Raw genomic sequence first — 20,754 nt, forward strand, 5'->3', positions numbered from 1 at the left:
GCCAAATGCTTCTGGGAGACTCACCATAAAAGTATAATTTAAGCAAATCCCATGCAAGTGCTCAACTGTCTATTGGAAGCACCGAATTCCTAAATAGCAGAGATGAACACAGAAGTTTTATAGAAATCGCTTTGCAGAAAGATATGCATGTGAGATAGGCTTTTCCCTTTCATAAAGACAAGTCCAGAACAAATTCATCAAGCACAGAGGTCACTATTCTCCAAATATAACCAGAAACTAGCGGGGTGCATGGTCTCCTTGCTGGGTTACTGTGTGGCAAAGAGCTGCGTGGCTGAACCGTGAAATCCTTGTTTCCATCCCTGAGCACAAGTCCACATCACTCTGCTGGCTTTAGGTCTGTGAAATTGCACTGGACACAGACAGACTTGGGAAGGGGAATCTCCAGTTAAACCTGCCCTCTACAGACTCCTTTCTTAATGCAGCTTGTGTTCTTGGCTTTGGTTTGCAAGTTGGAGCGAAGCAATGGACTTTCTGGCTGTCTCTATGCTGTCTCCGTGGTGGAGGAGTGTATGGGAAACTGGTAATCACAGCCTGAAACTCTAATTAATCAGCTGAGGCGAGTGTTGGGTCAGCTGTGGAAGCACAGGTGAGAGTAATTGAGCTGTGCTCCTGGGAGGGGTGGAGCTTGACTCCACCTCCTCTAGACTTCATTTAAGGGCTGACCACCACTAAGGCAGCATCTCTTGGAGATTGCTCCTTGGTGGAGATTGCCTCAGCATTTCCCAGCTGACTGAAGGCTTCCATATGGGTGAGTTTTTCCTGTAAATAATCTTTTGGTTATTTACTACTATTGTTATGTTATTGTCATTGTACAACAAGCATCCAACTCCTCTTCTTGCTGGTATGTCCTTGCTGCTGGATCACTCTGGGGACCGCAGGGTTGGTGCCCATCATAGTGCCAGGTGAGCAGCTGGGTTGTAACCATTGTGTATTTGCCTCTATTTACTTCTTTCCAGAGCAGAGAAAAACTGGGAGCTGCTGTACTCTCTTCTCCCTCTGGCCACCAGCCACTTGCATTACTCAGAACGGTTACACCTTGCAAGGCACGAGCTCTTGTGATGGCTGAACTTCTTAGGGTGGCTCTGACAGACCTGTGAGGAACCCCAAGCATTCCTGCTTTCTTTTTAGGGGTTGTTGGTTATTTCTAAGCCTGAGAGCACTTCCTGTCTGGGGAACAAATCTGCATAGCCTTGCCAGTAATGTGAGCATCACGGATGGAAGTAATGGTTCATAGGTGGGATTAATGATTGACTAGGCGGGATGAAGTGCAAGGAAGTGCTTGCTGATTGGGACACTTCTGGAAAAGGCGCGAAACCTGTGTGCCAGCCTCCATCCAAGGGAGGTGGCAGAAGTGCCATGTTTTCAGGTACACGCTTAGCCACACAATGCTGCTGCAGGACTGCTGGGCTGTGCTCTGCCTGCTGCTGCTCTGCCAAAGCTGCTGGCTGGAGGCTGCCAGGGGTAAGTAGGAATGTTCTTTCCCCATAGAGGCTTTCTGGAATGCATGCAGCCTTCCTGGGCACACTGAGCAGCTCATGGGCTAAGCTGAGCTCCTTAGCACCACAGCGTTGCATTTCTAGTTCTCATCTCTGAGCAATGTGTGTTTCTGTTGAACAGACTGTGGCACACTGCACCTTTAGAGATGCAAATGTGGGGGAAACAGGGATGTTCTCTGGAAAAAGAGCCACTTTAGTGCGGCCTTACAGGACAACCCAGAGCTGTTTGGGGCAAACTTTTGGCAGCAGTGTGATGTGGGCAGGGAGGTGGCTGAGGCAGGAGGGATAGTGCCTCTGTCTCATGCCCAGCTTCGGGTGGGTGGTGTTCCTAAGTGTCTGGGGCCATGTATAGGAATGACACACAGGGAGTGGGTAGAAGATCCAAGTCTCAACTTCTTGGCTGTTTTATTCCAATAGCCCTTACCCAAACTGCATAAAGATCAGTGAGTCCAACATTTGTTTCCACACAGGACCACCCCAAGTCCAAACCCTATGTCTGGGAGTGGTATCCAGATCCTTCATGAATTCCATCTTGAGGCTGTGCCCACTGCCTTTAGCATCTGTTCCATTCCCGTGTCCTCTAGTGCAGCACCTGTCCCTAACCCCCCTCTGGCTCCATGCTGTTCCCTTGGGCTCTGTCCCTGTCACAGAGAGCAGAGCTCAGCGCTGCCCTCCTCTGCTCTCTCGAGCGGCTGCAGCCACCATGAGGTCTCCTTGCAGCCTTCTGGGCTGAACCAACCAGGGGACCTCTCTCACTCCTCATGTCTCGCCCTCCTGACCCTTCACTATATTTTAGCCTACCTTTGGACACTGTCTAATAGTTCTATGTCCGTCCTACATTGTGGCATTCATAGTTGCGTGCAGTGCTGTAGGTGAGGCTACACAGTACTGTGTAGAGATGGACAGTCCTTTTCCCCTGCCCAGCTGGCAGTGCTGAGCCTGATGCACTCCAGGGTACAGTTGGCCTTCCTACCTGCCAGGGCATACTGATCACTCTTGAGAATTTGCTGATGAAACCCATGCTGAAGTCCGTTGTTGGTGCGTCTTCCCATCAGTTGATCCCCTATGTCTTTCTCCTCACCAAAGCACTACTTCATGGCTAGGAAATGCACAGCACAGAATAATTGAGTGATGGCCACCTGTAAACAAAGGTGTCTGAGCGTCTCCAAGCTGCCTCTGTGGACTCTCAATAGTGTTTCAGCACACTGCAAGACACAGTGCTCCAAGGGACTACAGCTTTTCCCACGTTAGTCACGTTTTTCTCTCCCTCTGATTCTGTGTTCTGGTTTGCTTCTAGGTTTGGAGGAAGCAGTGAAGTGTGAAAGCATTACTGAAGCAACCCTTGGTAAAGAGGCAAATTTCTCTTGTGACTTCTTGCTCCATATGGATGTCTTGCAAGTAACTTGGCAAAAGATAAATGGATCTTCCATCAGGAACATAGCCACTTACAGCCGAACCTATGGACTGCGACTGCAAGAATCATTTCAGAGGAAGACACGTTTCACTGTAGCAGCCCTGAACACCTCAGCCATCACTCTGCAAAATCTCACTTCTGAGGATACATCCTGTTACAGATGCATCTTCAATGTGTTCCCTTATGGCTCTTTCAGCAGCCCAGATCTATGCCTCAAAATCCAGAGTAAGTTTCCCACTAGCAGCTTCTCACTTTCTGGCATGCAGCACAGGTCTGATGGAGTCAGAGGGCAGGTGAAATATTATCCTCCTCCATCCATGTCAATTTGCAACACAAAGCAGCATGTGCTTGGTGGATGTTCTCCAAAATCACCACTCCTGTACATAGTGGTAGTGAAGGTAAATAAGCCTGGGGATGCATTTGGATAAGAACCCTGGTACAGAAGGCTGACCTGTCCAGCTTTGACCACTTACTCACCACTGAGTGTAATAAACATCTTCTCTCATTGATTTTGGAGCTATAAGAGGAATTTGATTACCGTTTGGCTACCTAAGGTTTCCTCACTGCTGTCTGCTCAGCAGCAGGAAAGCCTCCCTTGATATCACCTACTTGGCTGATGAAGGTGTGGGCAAGCCCCCCAGGATAGCACCATAAACAAAATCCAAATGGAACATCGACAGTAGCAAACAGATGCACCTTCTCTGCTAGCTACCTCTACACCTTGGCTTGTTTACTTGAGCACCAACAGTGAAGAAAAATGAAGTCATTTCAGCTCACAATAAAAAGTCAAGGCTGAGTTTGCATGGAGAAGTGCAGCTTGAAGCAGGGAGTACTTTTGAAATCAGTATCTGTAGTGATCCTGCTATCCTGGTCCAAGGAAACAAAAATATAACCGTGTTGTTTGTGATTCCCCATTGTTTGGCTGCTGTCTAGATCAGCAGTGGTGTGTACAATTATAGTAGTGCAACTTGTCGTAAAGAGTCTGGTCTCATTAGAGATCTTTTCTGAGAGTACAGAGCTTATGTGGGATGAATATTTCTTGATTTGAAAACATACAGAAGGCTCCTTCCTATACTACTTCCTTGGCTGTATGGTGTGTGTATGTGTATATTAGTTACGTAGGAATGACAGGATCACAGAATTGTAGGGGTTGGAATAGACCTCCAGTGATCATCAAGTCCAATCCAGGTGTCTAAGGAGGCTCCCTAAATCAGGTTGCAAAGGTGAACATGCATCTCTGTGTGTTTCTTTTTATATGTGATCACTTATTTAGGGATGATGTTCTCCAGCAGCATCCCCAGCTGGAGTGTGCTTGTAGAGTAGGCCCTTGCTGTTGAATACTGGGGAGCAGTTTTTCTCATAGAGGGTCTTATAGGACTTATCTCAGGAATGATGAAATGCTTCCCTAATTATCATACTTCCTTTTACAGACAGTGGAAACGCGAACAACCCAGAAGTCAAAATGCTGGTTATGGGTTCCCCAAGTATGAGAGGTATTTCTGTATTTATTTTAAAGTAAAATGATTAATGTTTCAGTTTAGTCACGACCTCTGGAAGAGGACAGGAAGAATATACTGACACTCCTTCATGCTTTGTGTTTCTTTGTAGGTATTCAGAAGATAATAGGTTTTGTGGTGGTCTTCATAGGTGCTGTCTTAGCAACCTTGATACTTCTCATCATGGGGCTAATCAAAAGAAGGAAGAGAAGGTAAGAGTGATTTTCATTATCTTGTGAATAACATGGCTTGCCTGTGTTCACATTGCAATTTGCCTTTCTCTTTCCTGTTGGTGTTTTTATATACTTGCACTGGAAACTCACCCAGGTGGAAACACTAGTTTTAAAGCAACAAGATTCACTCTAAATGTGAGATTTCTAAGTATTATTTGATGAATTTGTGTTGTTTGTTTGTTTTTCTTTCAGACTGCAGAAACACAGAGCGCATCGCACACCTGAAAAGGAGGAAGGCTTACAGGAGGATGTAAGTGAGCAATCTGTAAGCCTGGAAACACCGAAGGTTCAAGGCAGTGCTTATCAAAATGAGGTAATGCCAGTTCCCAGCACTTCCAGCAATTCTCCAAATCTTTCAGAAGTTTTGGACAATTATTGGGAGGAACATGACAAAAATCTTCTGTTGAGATAGAATCATAGAATGGCTTCGGTTGAAAGTGTTCTTGAAGACCACTCAGTTACACCACCCTGTCATGGGTGGAGACACACTAGACCAAGCTGCCCAGCATCTCATTAACCATGCCTTGAATGATTCCAGGGATGGGACATGCACAGCTTCTCTGGGTACCCTGTTCCAGTGTCTGTCCACCTTCACAATGAAAAAATTACCCCTAAAATCTAATCTAAATCTCTCTTTTAGTTTAAAACCATTCCTTCTTGTCCTGTCAATATCTATACATGTAAAAAGTTTATTTCCCTCTTGTTTATAATCTCCCTTTAAATTGAAACGCCTCAGTGAGGTGTTGCTGGAGCTGTCATTTCTCCAGACTGAACAAGCCCAGATTCTTCAGCCTATTTTCATAAAGTGCTGCAGCCCTCTGTAAATCTTCATCCTTTCCAAAAGTTCAACTCTTCCCTGCGCTGGGGGCCCCAAGCCTGGATACTATACTCCTGGTTGGGCTTCAAGAGGGCAGAGGGGTATAATCACTTTCATCTTCCTGCTGACTGCCCCTCTTTTTATGTGGACCATGTTAGTTAAGGGTTTGAGAATGACAAGGTTCATCTGAAATTTTCATGCAGATTATTCTGAGGGGAGGTTGAATTACTTAGCATCCCATTCATCATCTCTCAGTGAATAATGAGATCTGTCCCAAAAGGGACTCTACTTCTGTGTTGAATCGCAAAAGTTATCTGTTCCAACTCTGGTGGGTATGATCACAGCAAGCTGAGGTTCCTCAAGAACTCAAGGTGTTGCTTAGGAAACCCTTAACAGCAGGACCTTGAGATAACTGCCTTTAGTCAGAAAACTTTCCATTCTGGCCACAATGAAGATGAGGCAATCCTGCAATCTTCTCCCAGTTGTGCAGTTCCAGTGCTCCCAGGTTGTACAGTTTGGTACCTCTCAGATCAGGCCACAGTTGAAGGAGCAGCCGTTCCAGGTATGTTCAGGGAGTGCCTGAGCATTTCAACACACTATGCTTGAGCAAAAACAAAATTTTGCCAGTGGCTTATGCGGAGATCACAGAGTGGCTTAGGTGTGCAACACCACACCAGCGTTGTGAACAGGAGCCCTTTTGTTTTCTTGTTTTCATGATAATGGTCATGGTTAATTATTGTGCTGATTCTTTTACAGAGGCAGACACCAGGATCTATACTTCGCAAAAGGCAACCAACTCCAATGAGATATCTGGAAGAGAAGAAAGAAAGAGAAACCTGGAGGAGAAACAAGAGGCTTGTGTTTTCAGAGGAAGCTGGTAGCCAAAACAGTACCAGCCACAACATACCCCAGAGGGAACTCACTGAGCTGAGCAATGATGAGCTGCTCTGCACGCTCCTGAAGAACAACAGTGACACAGAGGAATGTGAGGAGTCTGAATTATGCCCTGCCCTGGCTACTCCTTTGCCCAGTACAGGAGAGAAATCAGCCCACCAAAGCCCTCTTGCTAGAAGTCCAGAGGAGCACTGAGGACATCACATGGGTGGGGAATTCAAGCTAAGGGCTCAGAGAAAGACCCAGCATATAGAGGCCCACCTGGTGCTGTCTTAGCAGTCCTTCAGTCCCAGAATTCAAGTGTATACTGTCAAGATAAACCACTACTGGAGGATCTTTTAAATGTTATAAAATGTTGTTTTATGAGGGTATGGGAAGTGGGATGGGATGCAGTGGGAGACAGTGTATGTTTTCTTATTAAATGACTTTCTATTTCTTAGTACCATTTTGATGTGTTTGTGTGCCTGGGGGTCTAGTGCCAGAAGCTGGACTGAGACCATGGTGCTGGGGACTAGAAACACCCACATAAACCAAACCACCCACCAGACTGGCCAGGGTCAGAATCTGTGTGTGGTGTCTTGGGTGAGTGTGGGTGTGCAGGTATGAGAGCCAACAAGCATAGAGGTGGACCAGCTTGTAAGTAGAAGATGTTTGGCCTGGTAGTCATGGGTGGACTAACTGAGTCCTACCGCTGTGGAGAAGATGGCACTGTCTTCCTGTCAGAGGCACCTGGCAGTCAGGGTAGGAGCAATGGGAACAAGAAGTTCCCACTCAGTGTGATAAATGTTTTGGTTTTTTTTCCTTACTGAGATGTAGGACAGACATTGGAACAAGAGCCCAGCAAGGCTGAGGAGGCCCCAACCTCAGACACAGACAAAATTCTCCTGGACAGGGCCTGGAGCTACCTGATCTCCCTACTCCTGCTTTGTGCATGGTCCTGTACAAGGTGACATCCCAGATTTCCTTTAGACTGAGATACCCTGTGATGCCATTTCTGGCACTATGGGTATTTCCTCTCTATTTGAACTCTTCATTCTTTTTCCACTTTCTAGCAAGGCTGTGAGAGGAGAGGTCGTGGTTGTAGAAGTCTGTGAATTTACCATATTGACCAACACGTTACTGCAGGTTCTCCTTTGGTGCTCCACAAATAATCAGGCAGAAGGATCTGTGCTGCAGATGCACCAAGGCCCGTGGGAGTGTACCAAGATGGATATTTGGGAAAGAGTTACAAGTTTAAGAGCTTATGATGGAAAGCTTCCTCTGTTCTCTATTTTATTACAGGACTCTTTACCTGCATCTCTGGGAAGACTTTTGAAAGCTTGTGCAGCTTCAGGGCAGAGTGCATTTTTCTCCAATGGCACAGTACCCTCGAGTGGAAGAGATCAGGAATTGGAGGTGGAATGGATCGCAGGTGGAAAGGCCTCCAGGGAGTGCCTTCGTAACTCAAGGTGCTTGTTTTTATTTTCTGATCTGTCTTGGTCAAGCAAATAGAAACTCCCATGTCATTAGAGACCCATAAGGATTATTGATTCCAACTCCTGACTCCACAGAGGGCCACCCAAAAATCAGACTACGTGTCTGAGAGCTTTGTCCAAATATTTCTTGAAGTTTGTCAACATAGGTGCCATGACCACTGCCCTGAAGAATGTGTTCCAGGGCTTATTGCCCTTTTGTGAAGAACTTTTTCCTGTTATGCAACCTGAATGTGAAAGTTTGGCTATCTTGAACATCCAAAATACAAAGAAGATATTTAATCATCCCCCAGGCAAGTGATATCCGGGGCCACAGACAAAAACCTACGTGCTGCACTGCTGCCTTCCAGGTTCCTGCTTTGGGCCCATGTTCACGTGTTTGGCCTTGCGCTCCTTCTGGGATCACAAAAGGACTTCCCACAGCAGCCTGCTACTCATATGTAAACAGCAGGACTGGCTGGTTAGACATCTGCAGTTCTCTCTCCCGCAGCGGATGATCTCCCTCAGGGTCATGGAAGTTAGTAAAGTAAGGAAGTCCAGCCACAGCATCACACAGTGGAATGAACAGAGGCTGGGTCCAGCAGAGAACACTGACTTATGATTAATAAAACTGATTGATTAATTAACACTGATTAATGAAAGGTTTGCTAAGGCAAATGTGGAATCACAAGGAGAAGTATCATTTCTGGATGTCTGATGGACCTGGGAAAGCATCTAGGGAGCCAAACACCTGACAAGTTCTGTTATAGGTGATGTCGGCCATGGATAATCTTGTGAGGGAGCTGGATTTTCTGCAGCTGAGTTTTTCAATTCAGGGAGCTTTAGCTAAAATTCAAGTCATGTTTCAGCAACATACAATTTTGCAATTAAAGGGCAGCTATTTCCTGCCTTTTGGAAGCCACATGCTGCTCCTGTTGGCCTTGAATTTGGTAGTCGCATGGGTTACAAGTGGAGGCTTCAGCTTGGTTTTTCGTGATGGTGAGTTGGAGAGTTTAATGCTTTTTATTATTATTATTATTATTATTATTATTATTATTAATTTATCCAAGCCAGCACTCTGACCAAGCAGATAAATTAATGTGGTATTCTTGGGCATATGTATTGGTATAAACAACTGGCATCTACTGCTGCCAACAGATTCTGGGAGACTCTCCATAAAAGTATGAATTAAGCAAACCCCATGCAAGTGCTCAGCTGTCTGTGGGAAGCATTGAATTCCTAAATAGCAGAGATGAACACAGACAGATGTTGTATAGAAACTGCTTTGCAGAAAGATATGCATTTGAGATAGGCTTTTCCCTTTCATAAAGACGAGTCCAGAACAAATTCATCAAGCACGGAGATCACTATTCTCCAAATACATCCAGAAACTAGCAGGGTGCATAGTCTCCCTGCTGGGTTACTTTGTGGCTAAGAGCTGTGCGGCTGAACAGTGAAATCCTTGGGCACATCCCTGAGCACAAGTCCACATCACTCTGCTGGCTTTAGGTCTGTGGAATTGCATTGGACACAGACAGACTCGGGGAGGGGAATCTTCAGCCAAACCTGCCCTCTACAGACTCCTTTTATAATGCAGCTTGTGCTCTTGGCTTTGTTTTGCAGGTTGGAGCAAAGCAGTGGACTTTCTGGCTGTCTCCGTGGTGGAGGGAAACTAGTAATGGCAGTCTGAACCTGTGAATAATCAGCTGAGGTGAGTGTTGGGTCAGCTGTGGCAGCACAGGTGAGGGTAATTGAGCTGTGCTCCTGGGAGGGGTGGAGATCGACTCCACCTCCTCTTGACCTCTGTTAAGGGCTGACCACCACTAAGGCAGCATCTTTTAGAGATTGTTCCTTGGTTGAGATTGCCTCAGCATTTCCCAGCAGACTGAAGCCTTCCATATGAGTGAGTTTTTCCTGTCAATAACCTTTTGGATATTTGCTACTTTCTTTATGTTATTGTCATTGTACAAGAAGCATCCGGCTCCTCTACTTTCTGGTGAATCCTTGCTGCTGGATCTCTCTGGGGACCGCAGGGCTGGTGCTCAGCATGGTGCATAGTGAGCTGCTGGGTATTAACTCTTGCGTAGTGCCTCTCTTCACTTCTTCCCAAAGCAGAGAAAAACTGGGTGTTGCTCTACTCTCTTTTCTTCTCTCTCTGGCCACCAGCCACCTGCATTACTCAGAACAGTTACACCTTGCAAGGCACGAGCTCTTGTGATGGCTGTGCTTTCTAGGATGGCACTGACAGACCTGTGAGGAACCCCAAGCATTTCTGCTTTCTTTTTAGAGTTTGTTGGTTATTTCTAAGCCTGAGAGTCCTTGCTGTCTGGGGAACAAATCTGCATAGCTACGCCAGTAATGTGAACAGCATTGGTGGAAGTAATGATTCCCAGGTGGGATTAATGATTGCCTAGGCGGGAAGAAGTGCAAGGAAGTGCATGCTGATTGGTCTTTTGGGGCACGTCTGGAAAAGGCGCGAAACCTGTGTGCCAGCCTCCATCCAAGGGAGGTGGCAGAAGTGCCACGTTTTGGGGTACACGCTCGGCCACACAATGCTGCTGCAGGACTGCTGGGCTGGGCTCTGCCTGCTGCTGCTCTGCCAAAGCTTCTGGCTGGAGGCTGCCAGGGGTAAGTGGGAACGTTCTTTACCCATAGAGGCTTTCTGGAATGCATGCAGCCTTCCTGGGCACACTGAGCAGCTCATGGGCTAAGCTGAGCTCCTTAGCACCACAGCTTTGCATTTCCAGTTCACATCTCTGAGCAATGTGTGTTTCTGTTGGAACTGGCTGTGGCACCCTGCACCTTCATAGATGCCAACGAAGGGGGTGCAGGAATGTTCTCTGGAAAAAGAGCCACATTAGTGGGGCTTTACCGGACAACCCAGAGCTGTTTGGGGCAGTATTTTGGCAGCAGTGGGATGTGGGCAGGGAGGTGGCTGAGGCAGGATGGATAGTGCCTCTGTTTCATGCTCAGCTTCGGGGTGGGTGGTGGCCCTATGTGTCTGGGCTGCATATAGGGACCACACACAGGGAGTGGGTAGATGATCCAAGTCTCAACTTCTTGGCTGTTTTATTCTAATACTTCTTACCCAAACTGCATGAATGGGTAAGCTCAAATGCATAGAATCATAGAATACCCTGAGTTGTAAGGGGCCCATAAGGATCAGCGAGTCCAACATTTGTCTCCACACAGGACCTCCCCATGTCCAAACCCTATGTCTGGGAGTGGTATCCAGATGCTTCATGAACTCCATCTTGAGGCTGTGCCCACCGCCCTTAGCAGCTGTTCCATTCCCATGCCCTCTACTGCAGCACCTGTCCCTGACCTGCAGCTGTCCCTCCCCTGGCTCAGCTCCATGCTGTTCCCTTGGGCTCTGTCCCTGTCAGAGAGGGCAGAGCTCAGCGCTGCCCACCACTCCCCTCTCGAGTGGCTGCAGCCACCATGAGGTCTTCCTGCAGCCTTCTGGGCTGAACCAACCAGGGCACCTCTCTCACTCCTCATATGTCTCGCCCTCCTGACCCTTCACTCTATTTTAGCCTTCCTTTGGACACTGTCTAATAGTTCTATGTCCTTCCTACATTGTGGCATTCATAGTTGTGTGCAGTACTCTAGGTGAGGCTACACAGTACTGTGTAGAGATGGACAGTTCTTTCCCCTGCCTGTCTGGCAGTGCTGAGCCTGAGGCACTCCAGGGTACACTTGGCCTTCCTGGCTGCCAGAGCATACTGTTCACTCTTGTGAATTTGCTGCTGTACCCCAAATGTCTTTCAGCAAGGCAGGACCCATGCTGAAGTTCCCTTTAGTTGATCCCTTATCTCTTTCTCCTTGCCAAAGCACTGCTTCATGGCTAGGAAATGCACAACACAGGTTGAGTGATGGCCACCTGTAAACAAAGGTGTTTGAGCATCTCCAAGTAGCCTCCTTGGACTCTCAATGGAGTTTCAGCACTCTACAAGACACGATGCTTCAAGTGACTACAGCTTTTACCAGGTATGCCATGTTTTTTCTTTCTCTCTGATACTGTGTTCTTGTTTGTTTCTAGGTTTGGAGGAAGCAGTGAAGTGTGAAAGCATTACTGAAGCAACTCTTGGTCAACAGGCATATTTCTCTTGTGACTTCTTGCTCCCAATGAATGTCTTTCAAGTAACTTGGCAGAAGATAAACGGATCTTCTGTCTGGAACATAGCCACTTACAGCCAAACCCATGGGCTGCGACTGCTAGAATCATTTCAGTGGAGAGCACATTTCACTGTAGCAGCCTGGAACACCTCAGCCATCACTCTGCATAATCTCACATCTGAGGATGCATCCTGTTACAGATGCATCTTCAGTGTGTTCCCTCATGGCTCTTTCAGCAGCCCAGATCTATGCCTCAAAATCCAGAGTAAGTTTCCCACTAGCAGCTTCTCACTTTCTGGCATGCAGCACAGGTCTGATGGAGTCAGCGGGCAAGTGAAATGTTATCCCCTCCATCTATGTCAATTTGCCACACAGCAGCATCTGCTCGGTGGATTTTCTCCAGAATGACCTCACCTGTCCATAGTGGTAGTGAAGATACTTGAGCCTGTGGCTGCATTTGGATAAGTACCCTAGTACAGAAGGCTGACATGTCAGGCTCTGATCACTAACTCACCTCTGAGTGTAATAAATGTCTTCTCTCATCAGTTCTGACGATGAGATGATTTCTGATGAGAGGTTTCTGAGGTAGCAGAGGAATTTAATTACAGTTTGGCTACCAAAGTTTTCCTCTCTGCTGTCTACTCATCAACAGGAAAGCCTCCCTCAGTATCACCTAGTTGGTTGATGAAGGCCTGGTCGGGCCCCCCAAGTTACACCACATAAGAAATCCAAATTGAACAATGACAGTGGCAAACAGATGCCCCTTCTGTGCTAGCTACCTCTATGCCTTGGCTTGTGATGGAAAATGAAGTCATTTCAGCTCACAATCAAAAGTCAAGGCTGAGTTTGCATGGCGAAGTGCAACTTGAAGCAGGGAGTGCTTTAGAAATCAGTATCAGTAGTGACCCTGCTATCCAGCTTCCAGGTAACAAAAATATCACCATGTTGTGTGTGCTATCCAGATCAGCAGTGGTGTGTGCAGTTACAGTAGTGCAACCTGTCTTAAAGAGTCTGATCTAGTTAGAGATCTTTTCTGAAAGTGCAGACCTTATGTGGGATGAAGATTTCTTGATTTGAAAACATACAGAAGGCTTTTTCCTATAGCACTTCTGTGTCTGTATTATGTGTGTGTGTTTGTGTATGTGTATATTAGTTACGTAGGAATGACAGGATCACAGAATTGTAGGGAATGGAATAGACATGCAGTCTATTTGGCAGACAAATATTTTCCATTCTATAAATGGAATAGACATGCAGTGATCATCAATCCAGATGCCTAAGGAGGCTCCCTAAATCAGGTTGCACAGGTGAACATGTCTCTCTGTATGTTTCAATTTATACATAATCTCTTATTTAGGGGTGATGTTCTCCAGCAGCATCCCCAGCTGGAGTGTACTAGCCGAGTAGTCCCTGGCTGTTGAATACTGGGGAGCAGTCTTTCTCATAGAGGGTCTCATAGGACATCTCTCAGGAATAATGAAAAACTTCCCTAATTATAAAACTTCCTTTTACAGAAAGTGGAAATGCAAACAGAACAGAAGTCAAAATGTTAGATGTGGGTTCCCCCAGTACAAGAGGTATTTCTGGTATGTATTCAAAATTAAAATGGTTAATGTTTCAGTTTAGTCACAACCTCCGGAAGAGGACAGGAGAAATATACTGACACTCCTTCATGCTTTGTGTCTCTTTGTAGGTATTCAGAAGATAATAGGTTTTAAGGTGGTCTTCATAGTTGCTGTCTTAGCAACCTTCATACTTCTCGTCACGTGGCTAATCAAAAGAAGGAAGAGAAGGTAAGAGTGATTTTCATTATCTTGTGAATAACATGGCTTACCTGTGTTCATATTGCAATTTGCCTTTCTCTTTCCTGTTGGTGTTTTCATATACTTGCAATGGAAACTCACCCAGGTGGAAGCACTAGTTTTAAGGCAACAAGATTCACTCTAAATGTCAGATTTCTAAGTATTATTTGATGAATTTGTGCGGTTGTTTTTTTTTCTTTGTTTGTTTTTCTTCCAGACTGCAGAATCCTAGAGCACATAGCACACCAGAAAAGGAGAAATGCTTACAGGAGGATGTATGTGAGCAATCCATTAGCCTGACAACGCCAAATGTCCAAGGCAGTTCTTATCAAAATGAGGTAATGCCAATGCCCAGCACTTCCAGCAATTCTCCAAATCTTTCAGAAGTCTTGGACAACTATTGCAAGGAACATGGCAAAACTATCTGCTGAAATAGAATCATAGAATGGCTTGGGTTGAAAGTGTTCTTGATGACCACCCAGTTACACCACCCTGTCATGGGTGGAGACCCACTAGACCAATCTGCCCAGCATCTCATCCAACCATGCCTTGAATGATTCCAGGGATGGGACATGCACAGCTTCTCTGGGTAACCTGTTCCAGCGTCTGTCCACCTTCACAATGAAAAATTTACCCCTAAAATCTAATTTAATTCACTTTTAGTTTAAAACCATTCCTTCTTGTCCTGTCAATATCTATACATGTACCAAGTTTATTTCCCTCTTGTTTATAATCTCCCTTTAAATTGGAAGGCCTCAGTGAGGTATTGCTGGAGCCTTCTTTTCTCTGGACTGAACAAGCCCAGATTCTTCAGCCTATTTTCATAGAGGTGCTGCAGCCCTCTGTAAATCTTCATCCTTTCCAAAAGCTCAACTCTTATTTGCGTTGGGGGGCCCCAAACCTGGATACTATAGTCCTGCTAGGGTTTCATGAGGATGGAGGGGGATAATCACTTTCATCATCCTGCCGACTGCTCCTCTTTTGTTGTGGACAATGTTAGTTAAGGGTTTGAGAATGACAAGGTTCATCTGAAATTTTCATGCGGATTATTCTGCAGGGAGGTTTAATTACTTAGCATCCCATTCATCCTCTCACTGTGAATAATGAGATCTGTCCCAAAAGGGACTCTAGTTCTTCAGTGTTGAATCTCAAAAGTAATCTGTTCCAACTCTGGTGGGTATGATCACAGCAAGCTGAGGTTCCTCAAGAACTCAAGGTGTTGCTTAGGAAACCCTTAACAGCAGGACCTTGAGATAACTGCCTTTAGTCAGGAAACATTCCATTCTGGCCACAGTGCAGATGAGGCAATCCTGGAATCTTCTCCCTGTTGTGCAGTTCCAGTGCTCCCAGGTTGCACAGTTTGGTACCTCTCAGATCAGGCCACAGTTGAAGGAGCAGCCGTTCCAGGTATGTTCAGGGAGTGCCTGAGCATATCAACACACTATGCTTGAGCAAAAGCAAAACTGTGCCAGTGGCTTATGAAGAGATCACAGAGTGGCTTAGGTGTGCAACACCACACCAGCACTGTGAATAGGAGCCCTTTTGTTTTTTTGTCTTCATGGTAATGGTCATTTTTAATTATTGTGCTGACTCTTTTACAGAGGCAGAATCCAGGATCTTCACTTCGTAAAAGGCTACCAACTCCAATGAGATATCTGGAAGAGAACAAAGGAAGAGAAACCTGGAAGAGAAACAAGAGGCTCGTGTTTTCAGAGGAAGCTGGCAGCCAAGACAGTACCAGCCACAACTTACCCCTTGTAGAGCTCACTGATTTGAGCAATGATGATTCGCTCTGCGCACTCCTGAAGAACAACAGTGACACAGAGGAATGTGAGGAGTCTGAATTATGCCCTGCCCTGGCTACTCCTTGGCCCAGTACAGGAGAGAAACCAGGCCACCAAAGCCCTGTTGCTAGAAGTCCAGAGGAGCACTAAGGACATCACACGGGTAGGGAATTCAAGCTAAGGGCTCAGAGGAAGAGACAGCCTATAGAGAACCTCCTGGTGCTGTCTTAGCAGTCCTTCAGTCCCAGAAGTCAAGTGTATACTGTCAAGATAAGCCACTACTGGAGCATCTTTTAAATGTTATAAAATGTTGTTTTATGAGGGTATGGGAAGTGGGATGGGATGCAGTGGAAGACAGTGTATGTTTTCTTATTAAATGACTTTCTATTTCTTAGTACCTTAACTCTATATTTGATGTGTTTGTGTGCCTGGGGGTCTAGTGCCAGGAGCTGGACTGAGACCATGGTGCTGGGGACTAGAAACACCCACATAAACCAAACCACCCACCAGATTGGCAAGGGTCCGAATCTGCATGTGGCGTCTTGTGCGAGAGTGGGTGTGCAGGTACAAGAGCCAGCAAGCATAGAGGTGGACCAGCTTGTAAACAGAAGACATGTGGCTTGGCAGTCAAGGGTGGACTAGCTGAATCCTACAGCTGTGGAGGCAGTGGCACTGTATTCCTGTCAGAGGCACCTGGCAGTCAGGGTAGGAGAAATGGGAACAAGAAGTTCCCACTCAGTGTGATAAATGTTTTTTTCTTACTGACAAGTAGGACAGACATTGGAACAAGAGCCCAGCAACGCTGAGGAGGCCCCAACCTCAGACACAGACAAAATTCTCCTGGACAGGGCCCGAAGCAACCTGATCTTCCTACTCCTGCTTTGTGCATGGTCCTGTACAAGGTGACATCCCAGATTTCCTTTAGACTGAGATACCCTGTGATGCCATTTCTGGCACTATGGCTATTTCCTCTCTATTTGAACTCTTCATTCTTTTTCCAGTTTCTAGCAAGGCTGTGAGAGGAGAGGTCATGGTTGTGGGAGGCTGTGAATTTACCATATTGGCCAACAAGTTACTGCAGGTTCTCCTTTGGTGCTCCACAAATAATCAGGCAGAAGGATCTGTGCTGCAGATGCACCAAGGCCCGTGGGAGTGTACTAAGACGGATATTTGGGAAAGAGTTACAAGTTTAAGAGCTTATGATGGAAAGCTTCCTCTGTTCTTTATTTTATTACAGGAAACATTACCAGCGTCTCTGGGAAGACTTTTGACAGATTGTGCAGCTTCAGGGCAGAGTGCATTTTTTTCAGTAGCAGAGTACCCTCTAGTGGAAGAGATCAGGAATTGGTGTATGGGAGTCTTGTGCAAACATTTCTTGAAGTTTGTCAAGATAGGTGCCATGACCACTGCCCTGAGGAATGTGTTCCAGGGCTTATTGCCCTTTCGGTAAAGAACTGTATCCTATTACACAACCTGAAAGTGAAAGCTTGGATATCTTGAACATCCAAAATACAAAGAAGATAGTTAATCCTTTCCCAGGTAAGTGGTATCCAGGCCCACAGACAAAAACCTATGTGCTGCACTGCTGCCTTCCAGGTTCCTTCTTTGGGCCCACATTCACGTGTTTGGCCTTGTGCTTCTTCTGGGATCAGAAAAGGACTTCCCACAGCAGCCTGCTACGCTCATGTAAACAGCAGGACTGGCTGGTTAGACATCTGCCGTTCTCTCTCCAGCAGTAGATGACCTTCCTCAGGGTCGTGGAAGGTAGAAAAGTATGGAAGTGCAGCTACAGCATCACACAGTGGAATGAACAGAGACTGTCCAGCAGAGAACTCTGACTGTGGTCACTGAAAGGCAAAGTAACCAACAGGGAACTTGGTTTCAGTCCTGCCATGAAGCCCTGGAAATCTTGCAAGGTAAGTGTGTACCCAGGAAGCAATGGGGACATGCTCCCAAGTCTGTTCTGAGATTGTGATGAATGGAAGGTTTGCTAAGGCAGCTGTGGAATCACAAGGGGAAATATCATTTCTGGATGTCTGGTGGGACCTGGGAAAGCATCTAGGGTGCCAAAAACCTGACAAGTTCTGTTATGTAGGTTGTTGGCCATGGATGCTCCTGTTTGCCTTGAAATTGGTAGTCACGTGAATTACAGGTGGAGGCCTCAGCTTGGCTTTTCCTGATGGAAAGTTTATTTATTTATTTATTTATCTATCCACCCAGCACTCTGACCAAGCAGATAAATTAATGTGGTAATCTTGGACATATGTGTTCTGTAGTTGTAGCTCTGATTGGTATAACCAACTGGCCCATAAACCATTGACATGGTGTCAGGTTGGTTCAGAGCCTGCTGGACTTGTAAGGTTATCCCTATACACTGCTGGAAGGTAGTACAGGCTTTATCCTCAGTGCAGAAGTGTTATTTTCCTAAGAGTAAAATGTCAGCTCTTGTGAATAAGAAGGAAAACAGAAAATGTGATGAAGTGCACAACAAGGATTCAGAAAACTGGTGGACAGAAGTAGTCTCAGCCTTTCCAGGAAGTCTCACATACAGGTTTTTTTAAAACACTTTGGTTCTGGATGTCTGCAAAACAGATAGACATGTTGGGTGTTTTTTTTGTTGTTGTTGTTTTTGGTGTTTCTTTTGTTTGTTTTTTTTTGTTTTGTTTTGTTTTGTTTTCCCACTAGCGATCAGGTAGAAGTTTAAAAGTATCCTTTTGATTTTTTTTGCTGAAATATCATTAATTGTTCCTTTTGGTCTTTGTAATTGCAAAGGGAAGAACCTTCAGGAGGAAAAACATTGCCAAGTAGCTGCGACCAAAGCCAGCCCCACTAATGAGACCCAGGTAAAATGTTCAAGTTGTCTTTACTTTTAGTGTAACCTTATCTTAGAAATGTACAGTGGTGGTCTCACCTTTCTTTTGAGACATCTTTCTCCCCAATGACTACCATGATCTTCTCCCATTTACCTGTCCCTAGGAAGCTGGAATTCACACCGTCTGGGTGCAGGAACATTTGTTTTTCTCTGTAATGTGCAGTGTGCTTCTGAACAAGTCTGTGTAGCAAGTCATGTCCACAGCCTGTGGCTGCCAGTTAGAGAAAAAGCTCCTATATGGAGATTGCAAGAGAAGCGTGAGAAGTCATTGAAGCAGAAAGATCAGTGTGTTTCACTGGGAAATTAGAGAAGGGAAGAGAATATGTGATTACATGCTTTTATGTTAGATATATCAAAGATGAATGGTGTGCAACGGCTCCCATTTCTATGAAGTCTAACACAAAACATCCTTTTACAGCGAAGATTAAACATGTCTTCCATTTTACGCTATGAGAAGGACATTGAAAACCTGGAGTGTGTCCAAAGAAAGGCAAATAAGCTGGTGAAGGGTCTGGAGCACAACTTTTACAGGAAGACTGTTCAGTCTGGAGAAGAAGAGGCTCAGGTGAGACATCACTTTCTACAATTAACCTGAAAGGAGGTTGTGGCGAGGTGTGTGCCAGCTTCATCTCCCAGGTAATAACAACAGGACAAGAAGTAATGGCCTTAAGTTGCACCAGGGGAGGTTCAGGCTGGATATTACAAAATACTTCTCCAAAAGAGTGGTGAGGCAGTGGCACAGGCTGCCCACGGTGGTGGAGTCACCATTCCTGGTGGTGTTCAAGAAATGTGATGCTTAGGGACATGGTTAGTGAGCACAGTGGCAATGGTTTGGTGGTTGGACTTGATGATGTTACTGGTCTTTTCCAACCTTTATGATTCTATGATAACAGGCAACAGGTGCTCTGAAACATACAAAGGTATCCAAGTATTAGTGAGTTTTGGTAGTGTTACTACCAAATTTGATGTTGAAGAGGGATATGTGAATTTACATAAGCAGAGCCAGAGCAAATCAGCAGCCCAGTAGTCTTGATGTGACCTCCAGCAGCTGATATAGCCTACACAATTCAGTGCTTTTCTCATAACTGAAATCTCTGTCACTCCCACTAGCCTCAGTCTAACCCTTTATTTTCTCTTCCTATTGAATGACAACAGCATAAATCAGCTGTCTCACATTTTTCTTCCTCAAACCTGTACAAATTTCACTGTTTACTGGCACAAATGGTTCCTCTTAAAGGAGGTCATTAGCCTAAAAATAAAGGGAAGAACCTAGAAAGGCATTCAGAATAGAGAGCATCCAATGAGCAGGCAAAGGAAAGACTACAGACTAGAACTCATTCGCGACAGGAGAGATTTCAGATCACTTTCACCAGCACATAGGTAGCAACATAGGTGAAAAAAAAATAAGCAGTACAAATAACTTGCCAGATTTTATGACAGGAAGCTTCACCACTTTTGTTCTTGTTAACTTCTAAGGCTTTATCACATTGAAGCATTGGTGTCGGCTCAGCTACCACCTGCTTTGGGAAAGGCAATGGAGACTGCTAAACTGAGCTGGGAGCATGCAAAAAGAAACAGCTGAAATGACAGCACAGAACAGGGCAGAAAGAGACTTTCGTGTCTTTTAGTTCCATTATGAATATGAAAAGTTTCTATTTTCTGAACCTGCTGGACCGCGTAGAGTCATTTCTATTTGCCTCTGTATGCCCTCAGGTTACCTCTGCTTTTTACATACTACTTCAGAACTACCCTCTCCTTGCTCAGCTCTGGGCTTTGCCCTCTCTTTCAGAGAAGCAGCTCTCCTACTTTCCATATTCTTTCATCTTTTCTTCTTTCTTCCCTTTGTTCCATCAGACCACTGAGGGAACAGGAAAATATAGACAAACAGAAAATTGTTCCACTACAGAAGATATGAGTTGATGGATGATCTAATGGATGATCTAATTAAAAATATTCAAGTCCCCTGAGTGTCCCCTTTATCTTCATGAAAGGCAGAAGGATGTCCTTGGGACTTCCCTACTTCTGTTGCTTTGTTGACACATGGAACTTCTGGATAAACTTGTTTTAAGCTGTACAGTCCACAGTTCTCTGGAGTCCCTTCTGAAATCCCCTCAGTTGTGAAGGTAATAGGTACAGAAGACCGGCAAACATGTTTTTCTCATGAGAAAAATCAGTCTGAAGAGTACAGGGACATCAGATTCAAGCAACAGGCAGCAGGTTAGTTGCTGGAGCCCAAAACTGTGACTGATGGGATGATCTCAAGTCGTGCTACAGGAGGTTCAGGTTGGATGTCAGGACAAACTTTTTTCTCCAAAAGAGTGGTCAGGACGGCACAGGCTGCACAGGGAGGTGGTG

The 20,754-nt window shown here is 45.5% G+C and overlaps 2 protein-coding genes across 2 annotated transcripts; both read left to right on the forward strand.

Moving 5' to 3' along the window:
* The first annotated feature begins 811 nt into the window (after window positions 1–811).
* Window positions 812–6,815, forward strand: LOC107321484 (uncharacterized). The gene is made up of 6 exons (XM_032448073.2): window positions 812–1,482; window positions 2,815–3,156; window positions 4,362–4,424; window positions 4,540–4,639; window positions 4,853–4,973; window positions 6,234–6,815. Exons 1-6 carry the CDS (start codon window positions 1,407–1,409, stop codon window positions 6,564–6,566), a joined length of 1,035 nt encoding a protein of 344 aa, XP_032303964.2. The 5' UTR covers window positions 812–1,406; the 3' UTR covers window positions 6,567–6,815.
* Window positions 6,816–9,964: 3,149 nt separating this feature from the next.
* LOC146762558 (uncharacterized) lies at window positions 9,965–15,921 on the forward strand. The gene is made up of 6 exons (XM_085546826.1): window positions 9,965–10,450; window positions 11,865–12,206; window positions 13,456–13,518; window positions 13,635–13,734; window positions 13,961–14,081; window positions 15,345–15,921. The coding sequence occupies exons 1-6, from the start codon at window positions 10,261–10,263 to the stop codon at window positions 15,675–15,677; spliced, it is 1,149 nt and encodes a 382-aa protein (XP_085402952.1). The 5' UTR covers window positions 9,965–10,260; the 3' UTR covers window positions 15,678–15,921.
* The last annotated feature ends 4,833 nt before the right edge of the window (window positions 15,922–20,754 follow it).

Source organism: Coturnix japonica, chromosome 1 (assembly GCF_054131305.1).
Source record: "Coturnix japonica strain WE chromosome 1, WE-NBRP24, whole genome shotgun sequence".
Taxonomy (NCBI): Eukaryota; Metazoa; Chordata; class Aves; order Galliformes; family Phasianidae; genus Coturnix; species Coturnix japonica.